Raw genomic sequence first — 13,504 nt, 5'->3', positions numbered from 1 at the left:
GAGTGAATGAATGAAGACTTGGCGCACCACTTCTGAAAGGTTGCCGACCCCTGGGCTAGTGTAGCTGTTTTATTGATAACTGCCTTAACAGTTGCAAAGTTCTTGTTCTCCTATATCCATAATGTTGTCTTAGAGGTGAGTTGTGCCATGTGGTGATGGTCATGCACTATATGTATAATGACAGGTTTCACAGTAGCAGCTGTGTTAGTCCGTATCCCAAAAAGAAAAGGAGGACTTGTGTCACCGTAGAGACTAACCAATTTATTTGAGCATAAGCTTTTGCATAGAATGGAACATATCGTAAGAAGATATTTATATATTACAGAGAACATGAAAAGGTGGAAGTTGCCATACCAACTGTAAGAAGTTAATTAAGAGGAGCTATTATCAGCAGGGGGGAAAAAAACTTTTAAAGTGATAATCAAAATGGCCCATTTCAGACAGTTGACCTTAGTGGAACTGCTGCTTCTGTTTCCTCTACAGCTTGATCACATGAATCAATGTTGCAGAAAAACTTTTCAAAGAAGCTGTAGTAAAATTGTAGTAAAGGCATAACTCAAAACTGTCACTCCCTTCACAACACGTGTTGGAGGGGTTCCAGTCCTGGCTATCGAGCGAAAACTTTCCTAATGCCAGTATTTCAGGGTCTAGTGTAGTCAATCTTGGTGTGACGGCGGAGCTGGCGGCGTGCCGACGGGAGGGGCCGTGCTCCTGCAAAGAGCTCTGGGTGGCTGGACTCTGACTTGGATCCATATTGTTATGTCCCCGTGCAGAGACAGAAGGGGAGGTAGCAGAGGGCTGACCGTGCCGGTGGAGATGCATGATCCCAGCATCCCCCTCCCCGCTCGGGCGCCTGGGGGAACGGGCCTAGCCTGAGCCAAGTAGTGTCTCCAGCGCAGGGGCCGCTCCCCTTGTGCAAGCGGAGCTGGGCGGTGTCTAGCTGCAGGAGGTGGGGGAGGCTCGTCCGGGCAGGAAACTTCCGGCGTGTCCCCCCGGCTGCATCGCGGGAGAGGAAAAGGCGGGGCCGGGATTTTGCCGGGCTGCAGCCCCGCAGCTCTCCCCGGCTCGTAGGGCAGCCGCACCGCCTCTCGGCCGACGCTGGGCAGCGCCCTCCCACGCCGGCAGCGGCATGTCCGGCGGCGGGCGGCTGGCGGGCCGCGTGTGCCTGGTGACCGGCGCCTCGCGGGGCATAGGGAAGGGTATCGCGCTGCAGCTGTCGGAGGCGGGCGCCACCGTGTACATCACGGGCCGGCAGCGGGAGCCGCTGGCCCGGGCGGCGGAGGAGGTGTCGGCCCGGGGCGGGCGCTGCGTGCCGGTGGTGTGCGACTCGTCGCGGGAGGAGGAGGTGGCGGCGCTGTTCGAGGGGCTGCAGCAGGCGGAGGGCGGGCGGCTGGACGTGCTGGTGAACAACGCCTTCTCCGGGGTGGGCGCCATCGCTGCCCAGCAGGGGCTGCCCTTCTGGGAGAGCCCGGCCACCTTCTGGGACCAGATCAACGACACGGGCCTGCGGGGCCACTACCTCTGCGCCCGCTACGCCGCCCGCCTCATGGTGCCGGCCGGGCGCGGCCTCATCGTCATCATCTCCTCGCCTGGCGGCCTGCGCTACATTTTCGATGTGCCCTATGGCGTGGGCAAGGCCGCCTGCGACCGCCTGGCCGCCGACTGCGCCTTCGAGCTGCGCCCCTACGGAGTGGCCTGCGTGACGCTGTGGCCCGGCCCCGTCCGCACCGAGGCTGTGCTCAAGGAGGCCGAGGGCTCGGGCCCGTGGGGTGTGCTGCTGCAGAAGATGATTGGTAATTCGGAGAGCCCCGAAGTGAGCGGCAAGTGCGTGGTGGGCCTGGCATCCGATCCCGCCGTCATGTGCCACAGCGGCAAGGTGCTGCTCACCCCAGACCTCGCCCGCCGCTACCGCTTCCGTGATGTGGACGGGAGACCCGTCTACAACTACATATCGGTGCGCAATGTGCTCGTGACGCTGATGCCAAGGCTGGCCTGCCTCTTCCGCCTCATCCCAGAGTGCGTCAGCATACCCAAATGGGCTCTCGCACTTTACTCCAGCAAATTCAGTGTCTACCCGCCCCTGCAACCAGCCCCCAAACCTGGAAAAAATGTTTGATGAATTAATAATAAAAAATGTGCCCGTGATATTTTTGAATTTTCTGTTTCTTCATTGCTTTCTGAAAATGTGTCTTGGGGGTTGAAACTTTCCCCTTTAGATGCCCAGCAAGTCTTCAGAAATCTTCAAAGCTGCCTTTCCCCAGAGCTTATTCCTTTTTGGTGAGGGATGCTCCCTGATTTGCATATTAATTTTTCCCTTGGGGAAGAAGGGTTTGGCTGAGTGTTTCAGTGAGCCTTTGAAATCGTCTTAGAAGTTTTGCAATAATTGCTGCCTTTGTTTGTTCCTCATAGCCAAAGAGCAGCTATTCATTCTAGTTCCCCATAATGTGAAGACTTTAGAACTTTTATTAAGTGTACAACTGCTCATCCATTTCCTGGAAGATTTTTAAATTCAGATTTAATCCTTTGCTGTATAAGCGTTTCTCATTAGAATGCTTTGGATACCCATAGATTTTGGAACAAATTTATCAGCTGTAACCCATGTGGTTCCATAACATCTTGGTTTAGAAGAGGAGTTCTTACTGTATATAATAAAACTGGGATTATATCCTGGTTTCAGTATAATTGGCTGATTTACCTTCTTACTGCCCCAGAGCCCCTACTTTAGGTCCTGATGCATCTTCCAGGTGTAGGCTGTTATGATGAAAGGAAATATCATTTACAAAAATTGTAAAATTAGTCAAGAGAATTTCTGGGAGAAGCACTTTACTGTAAAATTTATTCTGATGATGCTACGAGCTGATGTCTGAGTTTGAGATTGCAGTTTTACTCAGAAAAGTGACTAAAAAATAGCATTGTGGGAGTTTATTTGTCTCAATTATTTTTTATTCATATACTCAGTTTACAAATAAAGTTCTGCTTTATGTTTTAATAACTGCTACCACTATAAACTCAGCCTGAGAATTAAGCACAAAACTGTATTTATTAGCTTTCAACTGGAATGAAGTTTCTTCAAAACAAATTATGATCTCCCACACCCCTGTGTAATCTCCTGTTATCAGTGGGATTGCACAAATGTGACTGACTGGAACTTTGATAACAATTCTGTTGATGATGCACATGTAATCCTTCTGTCAGGTGGAGTTGGCAACAAGAAGGGGTGGGTTCATTATCTAGGAGTTCCTCTTAACAATAAAAGGAGAATGGACTTCAGCTGCCATCCAGTAATCTGGGAAAATTTACCACCAGCCCTGGGCGTGTCTAAGAAACATTACTTCACTACTTCCAAGCACTGAGGATTTATCTACATTATAAAATTAGGTCAACTTTAGTTAGGTTGACCTACAGCCACCAGAGCAATTAAATCAGCTGTCAGTGTCCACACTAGCCTCCATGGTCAGCGCGTGACTCCTCCATTTGGGGAGGCTGTGCATGCCCTGACCATGACTCTGCCTCGAGGCCCACTGCTGTTCATTCTTTTCCCCCAGAAGCCCTGCCCACGCTCCACCCCAGTCCCACTTGGCCCCCTGTGCCTGCCGCTCGTGCCTCTTCACCTGCTCCTCCAGGCCTCCCTCCTGCCGGCCAGCTGGCTGGCCACTCAGGTTTTTTCTCCTTCACTAATTTGTATTTAGTTTTTGTAGACACTGCCAGGCTGAAACAGCCAAGAAAAGATTAAGGGCTATCTATCTGTCACATAATTAAGCAGGAGTTTGAAGGAAGGAGTGTCCTCTTACCAGTCATAGAGGTGTGAAATTAAATTAAGGGGCTGTGAATTCCCCTTCACCAAAACTAGTTCATCCTCTGAAGCTCTGATTGGTAGGGGGACAAGCAAACAGGAATTGGGCAAAGAGATATCAGAAAATTCTTACCCAACTTCCTGTGGCAAGGTCTCCAGAGCAGAAGAGGGAGAAGGATGCAGGGGTGTGAACACCAGGTGGTTGCCACTGCTGCTGCTGCTACAGGGATACAGCAGGACAAGAGTCAGCTCTGGGCTGGGCCTGAGCATGTGGCTGCGTTGAGCCTGCACCATCCTGTACTTGAGAATCAGGAGCCACAAAAGGAAGAAGAACCCAGATTGATGACTGAGAGGGGTGGGGTAGATGTGTCCTGTGTGGTTGGGTGGCACAGCTCCGTAATTGCAGCTGTAGAGGGAGAGCAAAAAGCAGAATTGTCACAAACTTGTAATCATTGGATGTAACAGGAAAATCGTGAGTAGGAGTAGAGAGGTTATTTTACCGCTGTATGTGGACCTGGTGCAACCGCTGCTGGAATGCTGTCTAGTTTGGGTGTCAACAGTTCAATAAGGATGTTGAGAGGGTTCAGAGACGAGAATGATTAAAGAACTAGAAAACCACTGCTCTATAGGGACAGACTCAAGGGACTCAATCTATTTAGTTTAACAAAAAGAAGGTTAAGGGGTGACTTGATCACAGTCTGTAAGTACCTACATGGGAACAAAATTGATAATGGGCCCTTCAGTCTAGCAGACAAAAGTATAACAAGATCTAGTGTCTGGAAGTGAAGCTAGACGCATTCAGATTTTTTTAACAGTGATGGTAATTAACCATTGGAATGATTTACCAAGGATTATGGTGGATTCTCTATCCCTGACAATTTTAAAATCAATATTATATTTTGTTTAAAGAGCTATACTGTAGTTCAAACAGAACTATTTTGGGGAAAGTTCTATGGACTGGGTTATACCAGAGGTCAGACTTGATGACCACAATGGTCCTTTCTGGCCTTGGAGTCTATGATCCCACAGCTGAGGGGTTGATCAGAGGACCAGATGCTAGGGACAGCCAAGACACAGCAGAGAAGTCTGGGTCAGCACTGGAACCGTGGCAGTGGGTGCCAAATACACCAGAGTCCCAGACTTGGCATCTGTGTTTGCATTGTTCAGAGACGAGTTGGGGCGGTTTGGATTCTGAAGAACACAAGCCAAAATAGGGAAAGAACAGGTTAAAGAACAGTTAGATGTATTCAAGTAATCAGGGCCTGATGAAATTCACCTAGGGTACTTTAGGAACTAGCTAAAGGAATCTTGGAACTGTTAGCAATTATCTTCAAGAACTCTTGGAGGATGGGCGAGGTCCCAGAAGTGGGGCCAGATTTACACCTTATGTGCTCTTAGGCTCAGCATCTTCAGCACACACCCCTTCCCCGCCTACAGCTGACCTTCATGTTTTCTGTAAAAAATTAAACTTTTAACCCACTTTTAACTTTTAGGCACCCCTAGAATGCCGGCGCCCATAGGCATGTGCCTGCTGTGCCTAATTGGAAATCCCAGTCCTGCCCAGAAGGCTGGAGAATGGCAAACATAGTACCTGTGTTTAAAAAGGGGAATGAACTGGACCCAGCGGATTATAGAGCAGTCAGGCTAACTTTGATACCTGGAAAGATAGTGGAGCAAATTATTAACCAACTTGTAAGCACCTAGAGGAAAATAGGGTAATAAGTAAGAGCCAGCATGGATTTGCCAAGAACAAATAATGCCAAACCAACCTAATTTCCTTCTTTGACAGGATTACTGGCCTAGTGAATAGGGGGAAGCAGTAGTTGTGATATATCTTGATTTTAGTAAGGCTTTTGACACAATCCCACATGACATTCTCTTAAGCAAACTACAGAAATGTGATCTAGATGAAATTACTATAAGGTGGGTGCACAACTGGTTGAAGACCATACCCAAATAGTAGTTATAAAGGGTTTGCTGTCAGTCTGGGAGGGAAGAATCTAATGGAGTCCTGCAAGGGTCTATCCTGTATCCAATACTAGTCAATATTTTCATTAATGACTTGGATAATGGGGTGGAGAGTATGCTTATAAAATTTGAAGATGACACCAAGCTGGGAAGGTTTGCAAGCACTTTAGAGTACAGGGTTAGAATTCAAAATGACCTTGACAAATTAGAGAGTTGGTCTGAAATGAACAAGATGATACTCAATAAAGGTAAGTGCAAAGTACTTCACTTAGGAAGAAAAAATCAAATGCACAACTATAAAATGGGAAACAACTGGTGAGGTGGTAATACTGCTAAAAAGGATCTGGTGATTATAGTGGATCACAAATTGAATATGAGTCAACAATGTGATGCAGTTGTGAAAAAGGCTAACATTCTGGGATGTATGTAAGACATGGGAGGTAATTGTCCTGCTGTACACATCACTGATGAGGACTTATCTAAAGTACTGTGTCCAGTTCTGGGTGCCACATTTTAAGAAAGTTGTGAACAAATTGGAGAGGATCCAGCGGAAAGCTACAAAAATGATAAAAGGTGTAGAAAACCAGACAAATGAGGAAAAGTTTTAAAAAAAAACAAACCAGGCATGTTTAGTCTTGAGAAAAGAAAACTATGGGGGACCTGATACATCTTCAACTATGTTAATGGCTGTTATAAAGAGGACAGTGGCAGTTGTTCTTCATGTCCACTGAAGGTAGGACAAGAAGTAAGAGGAACAATCTGCAACTAGGGGATGGCACTCTGTACCTCAAAGCAGTATCCTGGAACTCCCATATTCACCAGTGTCATATAATTATGATATGTTTTGTACAAAGTATGCCTTGGGAGATATCATTTTAAAAGCCTTGATCTATTGAACATTAATATCCTGTTGGATTGTGTGTGTTATCATTGTGTGGGGAGTTATGATGTTTTGCTATATGTGCGTTACTGAAATATGTTGTGTGGTTGGGAACACCCACAACATAGGTACAACAATGGAGTAGGTACAACAATGGAGTAGCCGGACATGCTGATGGCCAATTAAAGAGAATCCACTATCCCAGGAACTGTATACAATGGATGCTTCTCAGAGAGGGCATGTAGACAATGGAGACTGCTTGACCCACGTCATAGCAAAAGATCTTTACAGAAAGCTGAAAGAAACTATAAAGAGGGGAAGTGACATCATCACTTGGCTTCACTCCCTCCACAACTCAACATCTGGAAGAAACATCTAGAGCAGGGATTGGCAACTTTTGGCACGTTGCACGCCAAGGTAAGCCCCCTGGTGGGCTGGGCCAGTTTGTTTACCTGTTGTGTCCATAGGTTCGGCCGATCACGGCTCCCATTGACCAGTGGGGGATGCAGGAAGCGGCGTGGGGCAAGGGATGTGCTGGCTGCCACTTCCCGCAGCCCCCATTGGCCTGGAGCGGCAAACTGCGGCCAGTGAGAGCCGCGATCGGCCAAATCTGCAGATGCGGCAGGTAAACAAACCAGTCTGGCCCGCCAGGGGGCTTAACCTGGCTGGCCGCGTGCCAAAGGTTGCCAATCCCTGATCTAGAGGACAAAAACATTGAACTGGGGAGGGTAGCCTTGGGCTGGCAGAGAATTCCAGCCTGTGTATTGAAGATCTGTGACTTGTTTCTATCATCTACCAGGGTGAGACACTGCTTGATTCAGGTTTAGTTTATAGAACTCAGATTGCGAATTTATTTAATTTCTTAGGTAACTGAATTTGATCTCTATGCTTACTACTTATAATCACTTAAAATCTATCTTTTTGTAGTTTATAAATCTGTTTTATATTTTACCTAAACAGAGGGTTTTGCTTGAGTGCTTGGGAAATCTCATCTCAGTTTACAAAAGCCAGTGTGTTTCCTCTCCACATTGAGGGAGGGGCAGACTGGGTAATGAACTTACACTGGTCAGACTTCTGACCAGGGCAAGATGGTACAATTCTGGGGTGCAAGGCTGGGGAGCTGGGGTGAACTGCCTGGAGCCTCTCTTTTGCTGGTTCATGAGTGGCTGGGAGAAGCATTCATTGGATGTGCCCCTGCCAATGGATGTCTGTGTAAGCGCAGTGCCTGGAGAGATTTGTAGCTTGCCAACAGCTTACCGTGTGAGAGGAAGCCCAGATTGGTGGGACAGAGGGCTCAGCAATCCCACAGTCCCTGTTGTACCCCGGGGACCCTGTTACAATTAGGGAGATTTAGGTTAGATATTAGGAAAAACTTTCTCCCTATAAGGATAGTTAAGCACTGGAGGTTGTGGAATTCCCATCACTGGAGATTTTTAGACAAACACCTCTCAGGGATGGTCTAGGTATACTTGGTCCTGCCTCAGTGCAGGGAACTGGACTAGGTGACCTCTCACAAGTCCCTTCCATCCCTGCATTTGTATGATTCTATTATTGTCTATTACTACTCAAGGTAAAAGGATAAAAGGAGTGTTTTACTGCTAATGGGGTTGGATAGACAAATTGTTGGACAGACTAGGAAAGGCTACATATATAACCACCCTAGATATCACCAAGGGGTGTTTACTGATATCTTGGCCCCAGATTGCTGGGCAATAAAATACATTTCCTACTGCCTTTGGATTGAACTAGTTTCAAGCTCTTTTATTTGGGCTCTTTGGAAGAGATGAACCCCAAGGCGATGTGCAGGTATCTGGCTCTGTAGCCCTATGATTTCATGGTATGCTACACACCCACGGTGACTTGTGTGAATGCAGATTTCTTCCCTTGGAAAGGGGAAGGCTTATTGGATGGACGGAGATAATGTTCTGGGCCCCACTTTTGATAGGAGGGTGTGTCTTATGGTGAAATAGCCAGGAAAGGGTTAAGGGCTGCCTATCTATTACAGCAGAGGTTTGAAGAAAGGGGTGTTCTCTTGCCAGGGCTTACAGAGAAAAGGGGAAAGGCTTCGGGGGCCAACAGCCTGCTTTGCTTAGGGGAATTGCTTTGTTTTGTGGTACTGTTGTTCTAGAAAGAGATCCAGTACTGATTTAGAGACTGCAAGTGATGGAGAACGCCCACATCCCTAAGTAAATTGTTCCTGTGATTAATCACCCTTACTATTAAAAATATGCATATTATTTCTGGTCTGAATTTGTGTAGCTTAAGCTTTCAACCAATGGATCTCATTTGTAACTTTAACATTCTATGACTTTCCCCCCTGTGATTTAACCTTATTTTCTCTCTCTGCTTTTTCTGGTTTTGCCTTAGAGCCCAATATTCCCTCTTTCCAAATTCATTTGGCTCTCCCTGTAACCTTCTTCTGGTTCATTGTTCAGGATTGACTCTTTAATTACCAAGGATCGGGTTAACAAGGACAAAAACACCTCTGTTTGTTTATTTCTTTTATTGCTCTCTTTGGATATGTTGAGATAATTGGACCTACTATTTACCCAAATTATAAGCTCAACTGTAAACAGTGAGTGAAAGTTTATCAAAGGTCATAATAAGTTATAACAACCAATGCTGATGGGAAAAGATGCAAAAGGGAGACAGACTGAATTAGTCCAAACTAAAAGGCCTACTGATAATAACTCAAGGACTGCATTAAGATCATGCCTGGTACAGAAGAGTGTGGGACTGGAAATCAGTGGACCAAAATTACAGTATTGGAAATTAGGCCGAACTGGTGAACAAAATAATGAGGATGGGGTATTCTACCCACCACTCCCTTTCTTACAAAGAAAAGACTTGGAGGGGAAAATTAGCAGAAGAAGCTGTCTGATAATAACTGCTGTCTGGGAGATGGGTGAACAGGAAAAAAAGTGAGCCTAATCATGCTAGATACCACCCCCACCATCTCCTCAAACCCAGGATCCACAGCATCACTATTGGGACTTCATCACCCTAACCCAGAGAGACGTCCTGAGCAGACTGGGCCAGAGAGAGCGGAATCCAGATGACATCGCTATCTCCACCTCTACCTGCTCTGTCTAAGTCGCAAACGCTCCCTGGGATGTGAAACTGTGTCAGTCCCCCCTCCCACTCTTCCTCTGTCTCCATCTGTCTTTTTTCTATCTTTGCTGTTCTTTTCTCTCCCCTTTTGTGTGGGCTTGTCTTGTGTTTTTTTCTAGGAAACAGGATCAGACTTTAACAGCAACACTTACAGCTCCAGCCCAGCTCAACTAAGTTTTTCTCTTTTCCTCCCAGCCAGACAGTTATTACCATCTAAAAGACTGTCAAACAAGGCATTTTTTCCCCCTTCTAAAGACTATCTAAAGGGAAACGGAACAAAACATGTTGTTAGAATGAAAGCCTTATTAATACTTCTAATTTCAAAGGCTTTAACTTCTTTTCCTTCTTTTTCTATATCTTTAATAAAAGGTTAAAAAAAATTTTTCTTATGTATTTGCCATGGTACTAAGCAGGCTGAGGTCTCTGTATACCAAACCGCAAACTTTCTTCAAGCAACTGGACAGTGACTGGGTCACGCTGACACCTTTGACTCTTCGAGCTCATGCAGTCCAAATTAATACAACAGATAACTGGTAGGATTGAAAATGAGAACCAACATCCTTTTAATTGTTTTCACAGATTTTCAGGCCAGAAGGGACCAATATAATATTCTAGTGTGATCACCTGCACAAAATGCGCCAGAAATTTCATTCTGGGATTCTTGTACCTTGACTAGTAATTTCTTGGTTGAACTAGAAGCATATCTTTTAGAAATGCATCCAAGCTGGATTTAAAGACCGCAAGAGATGAAGAATTTACCATATACTTTACTAATCTGTTCCAGTGGTTGATTATCTTTATTGGTAAAATGTTGTGCCTTATTTCCAATTTTACCTTTGCTGACTCTCTCTCTTTTCTCCCACAGGGCTTCAGAATGTTCTGCTGTGCAGTTTGAGAGACAGTTCTGTGCAGCTTTAAGTTTGTTTTGGAAAGGATAAATCCACTCTTCTCCCACATGCCCGACACTGCAGAACCACTATCTCCTGTAGGGGAACTCAATATTTCTCACTTTAATATTTTTACAAAGTGCTGTATGTTCTATTTTTTTTCAGGCAAGGTCAAAAAAATTGCACCTTATACTTGGAAAAGAAACTGCAAGGTTTGAGCTGGATGGTAGTTCAGAGGGAGGGAGTACTAGGAGCTGTTTCAATTGTATATACACAGATAACCTAGATCAAACTGATAACTGTTTGTTTCAAAACAGATTTCCAAGAATGACTTGAACCTCTCTCTGCCTGTACAGCATCCAGCTCAAAGGTCAACGTGCTGCTGGTAGTAAACTCCTATTGTACAGCATAGTTTATAATTGGGAGAAAAACCCGATGTTTACCTGTTTGTGGTGCACACTATCATCACTCTTGCCTGTTTGCAAGGGGTACTCGCTGGAGAGAAGCAGTGAATGTGCATCTCAGGGGCAATGCTAGAACAATTTGTTTTGGGGGAGCAAAGGGGTGGTGAAGACCATTACTGGGGGAGCAAGGATTTTCCTACCATATTTTATAGAATGGGGATAAATAATGACTGTAGCAATTTATTTACCTAATTGAAGCTGGACGTGCCTGTGGTTGCAGCAAATCTGTCCACAACTCTCTTCAGATCAAGAGACTTGGACAAGTTTTTTTTCCAATAGGCATGACAGCCAAGTCCCTTAACTGGTTACTGGTGATGTGGTTTCTCAAGCAATCTTTCACCCATTTGGAGGACTAGTTTTTCTCATCTCCAACTGACATGCAGTGAGGTGAAATGTCTTGCCCAAGGCATCAGTGCAAGTCTGTGGAAGTGCCAAGATCAAAATTCAGAACTTCCTAACATAGAGTGTCATGCTTATTTCTTTCCAGACCATAGGCCTCTCCATTGAGTCGGTGTCTCTGAGGAAATGCTGGATACTGTCTCAGATAGTGTTTGTCCTATCTATTTCCAATTTGTTTAGACCGGTTTCTAATTAGAAGAATGTCCTGGAGGTGGATTCCCTTTTCAAATATGTACAATTGATTCTCAAATTATTATTGATTTGTTTGGCTCTTACATATGCCACAGGATATGTGTACTCCAAAAACACTTGCAAGGTTTAAGGCATTTACAAATGCAGACCTCAATTCTGCAAGGTTCTCCATGTGGGCAGGGACTTAAGAAGCCATGCTTAACATCCCTGGGCGACTGGAACCTATCTGGTGGAACAGATCTCCTTGGTCAGTTTCAGTGGCTGACAAACACCTCTCAATGCCCCTTTTCACCCCTTCTCTCCCATTGTTTTTTTAGTAGTGTCATAAGCAGAGGTTGAATTTGGAGAAAAAATTAGTGGCACTCTTCCAAGCTCCACCCATATGACTCATCAAAATCAGATGCTACGCTCAGTACTTTGTGCAGATGTTCAAAACATACCGACCAACAATTTCAAATTAACCTCAGAGACATCCTGCGCCCCACCCCCAACACCCTCACTGCTAATCACACTGCCTCACTACTAGCCCACTAATACTTCCATTCAGGCTTGCCCCCTCCCCCCAGTGCTTTTATTCCATAGAATATATACTGAGGCAAGCAGAGTTGCAGCCCCTGCTCCCCCCTCCCCCCAGTGTGGGTGCCCACCCGTAGGGCTATAATAAGCTCTGTGTAGGCAGCGTTCAGGGAGGCAGAGCCACAGTTACACCCAGGAAAGCAGAGATGAGATGTACGGGCTCAGCAGGGCATTTGCAGCAAAACAGAACCTGGTGGGCCTGCCCGCTTCCGCCTGTGCCGAATCCTGGGAAAGGACAGGATGTTATCCCCTCCCCAATCCCCCTCCAACTACACCCAGGGAGAATGGGGCATAAGCTCCCCAGCCCAATCCCCAAACTGCTCCTTCTGCACTGAGTTCTGGGGTGAGTGCAGCTGTTCCCCAATCCTTGCTGCAGCCAAGGCTTGAGGGAAAATGAGGCATAACCCCCTCCTTGACATACTGACCCACCCCCAGTGTCTGCTCCCATTCACACTGCTGAGATCTGCGCTACCCTCCCCACCTTCCCTGCCCATGGCAGCCCTGCACTTCAAATCTAACGCCCCTAGTCCCCTGCCATAGGCCGCTCAGCCTGGCCAACCCTTCCCCTCCTGTAGTCCTACTGAGTGAAGCAGAAGCAGAGCAGAGGTCAACTACATTAGCCAAAATAAGAATCTTGTACATCAGCCACATGTGTGCAACAGTCTCTCTGACTCAGAGGGAGAGAGAGCGGGCGAGACTGATGTGCATGTATGCCTGGTGCATATGATTCTGGGTAATGCAGTTTTTATGTGGGAGATAACATTACATTGGGAGACTGGAGATTTTTGGTTGGAAATAGGAGTCTCCTTGGCATACCAGGTCAGCCTGATTTGAAACAATCATACTCTGAGCTACACTAGGATCCTTGCACTTTGCACCCCCTTGGTGAAGCTTGAATCACTCCATAGGCTCTGCGAGGCCCCCTGCTTTGGGCTTTTTCATTGGAAGGTAAAAATAAGTGGTGGTATCTCATAAATGCCACGTACATAATGTGTGACACCAAATGAGTTGTCACAGTATATTGTGAAGATCTGTGAGCCTCCCTTTCCTTTCTTATATGAATAATGAAATAGTGAATACTGACATTTAAATGATCACTACTAGGGAATCTGAATTAACACCTCACTGAGATGAATGGGGCAGCTCATACATCTTGGAACTAATGTTCAGGGCTCTCAGCAGATTCACACAGACATCCCTGCATTGATTACACTCTGTTCATATTTTTACAATT

The 13,504-nt window shown here is 46.0% G+C and overlaps 1 protein-coding gene across 1 annotated transcript; it reads left to right on the top strand.

Annotated features, from left to right (window-relative positions):
* Nucleotides 1-702: 702 nt before the first annotated feature.
* DHRS1 (dehydrogenase/reductase 1) lies at nucleotides 703-2,139 on the top strand. Its single transcript, XM_074946920.1, has one exon. The coding sequence runs from the start codon at nucleotides 1,130-1,132 to the stop codon at nucleotides 2,114-2,116; it is 987 nt and encodes a 328-aa protein (XP_074803021.1). The 5' UTR covers nucleotides 703-1,129; the 3' UTR covers nucleotides 2,117-2,139.
* Nucleotides 2,140-13,504: the final 11,365 nt, after the last annotated feature.

This window comes from Natator depressus, chromosome 3, assembly GCF_965152275.1.
Source record: "Natator depressus isolate rNatDep1 chromosome 3, rNatDep2.hap1, whole genome shotgun sequence".
NCBI classification, from domain to species: Eukaryota; Metazoa; Chordata; order Testudines; family Cheloniidae; genus Natator; species Natator depressus.
This window is presented reverse-complemented; position numbering and strand designations above follow the sequence as displayed.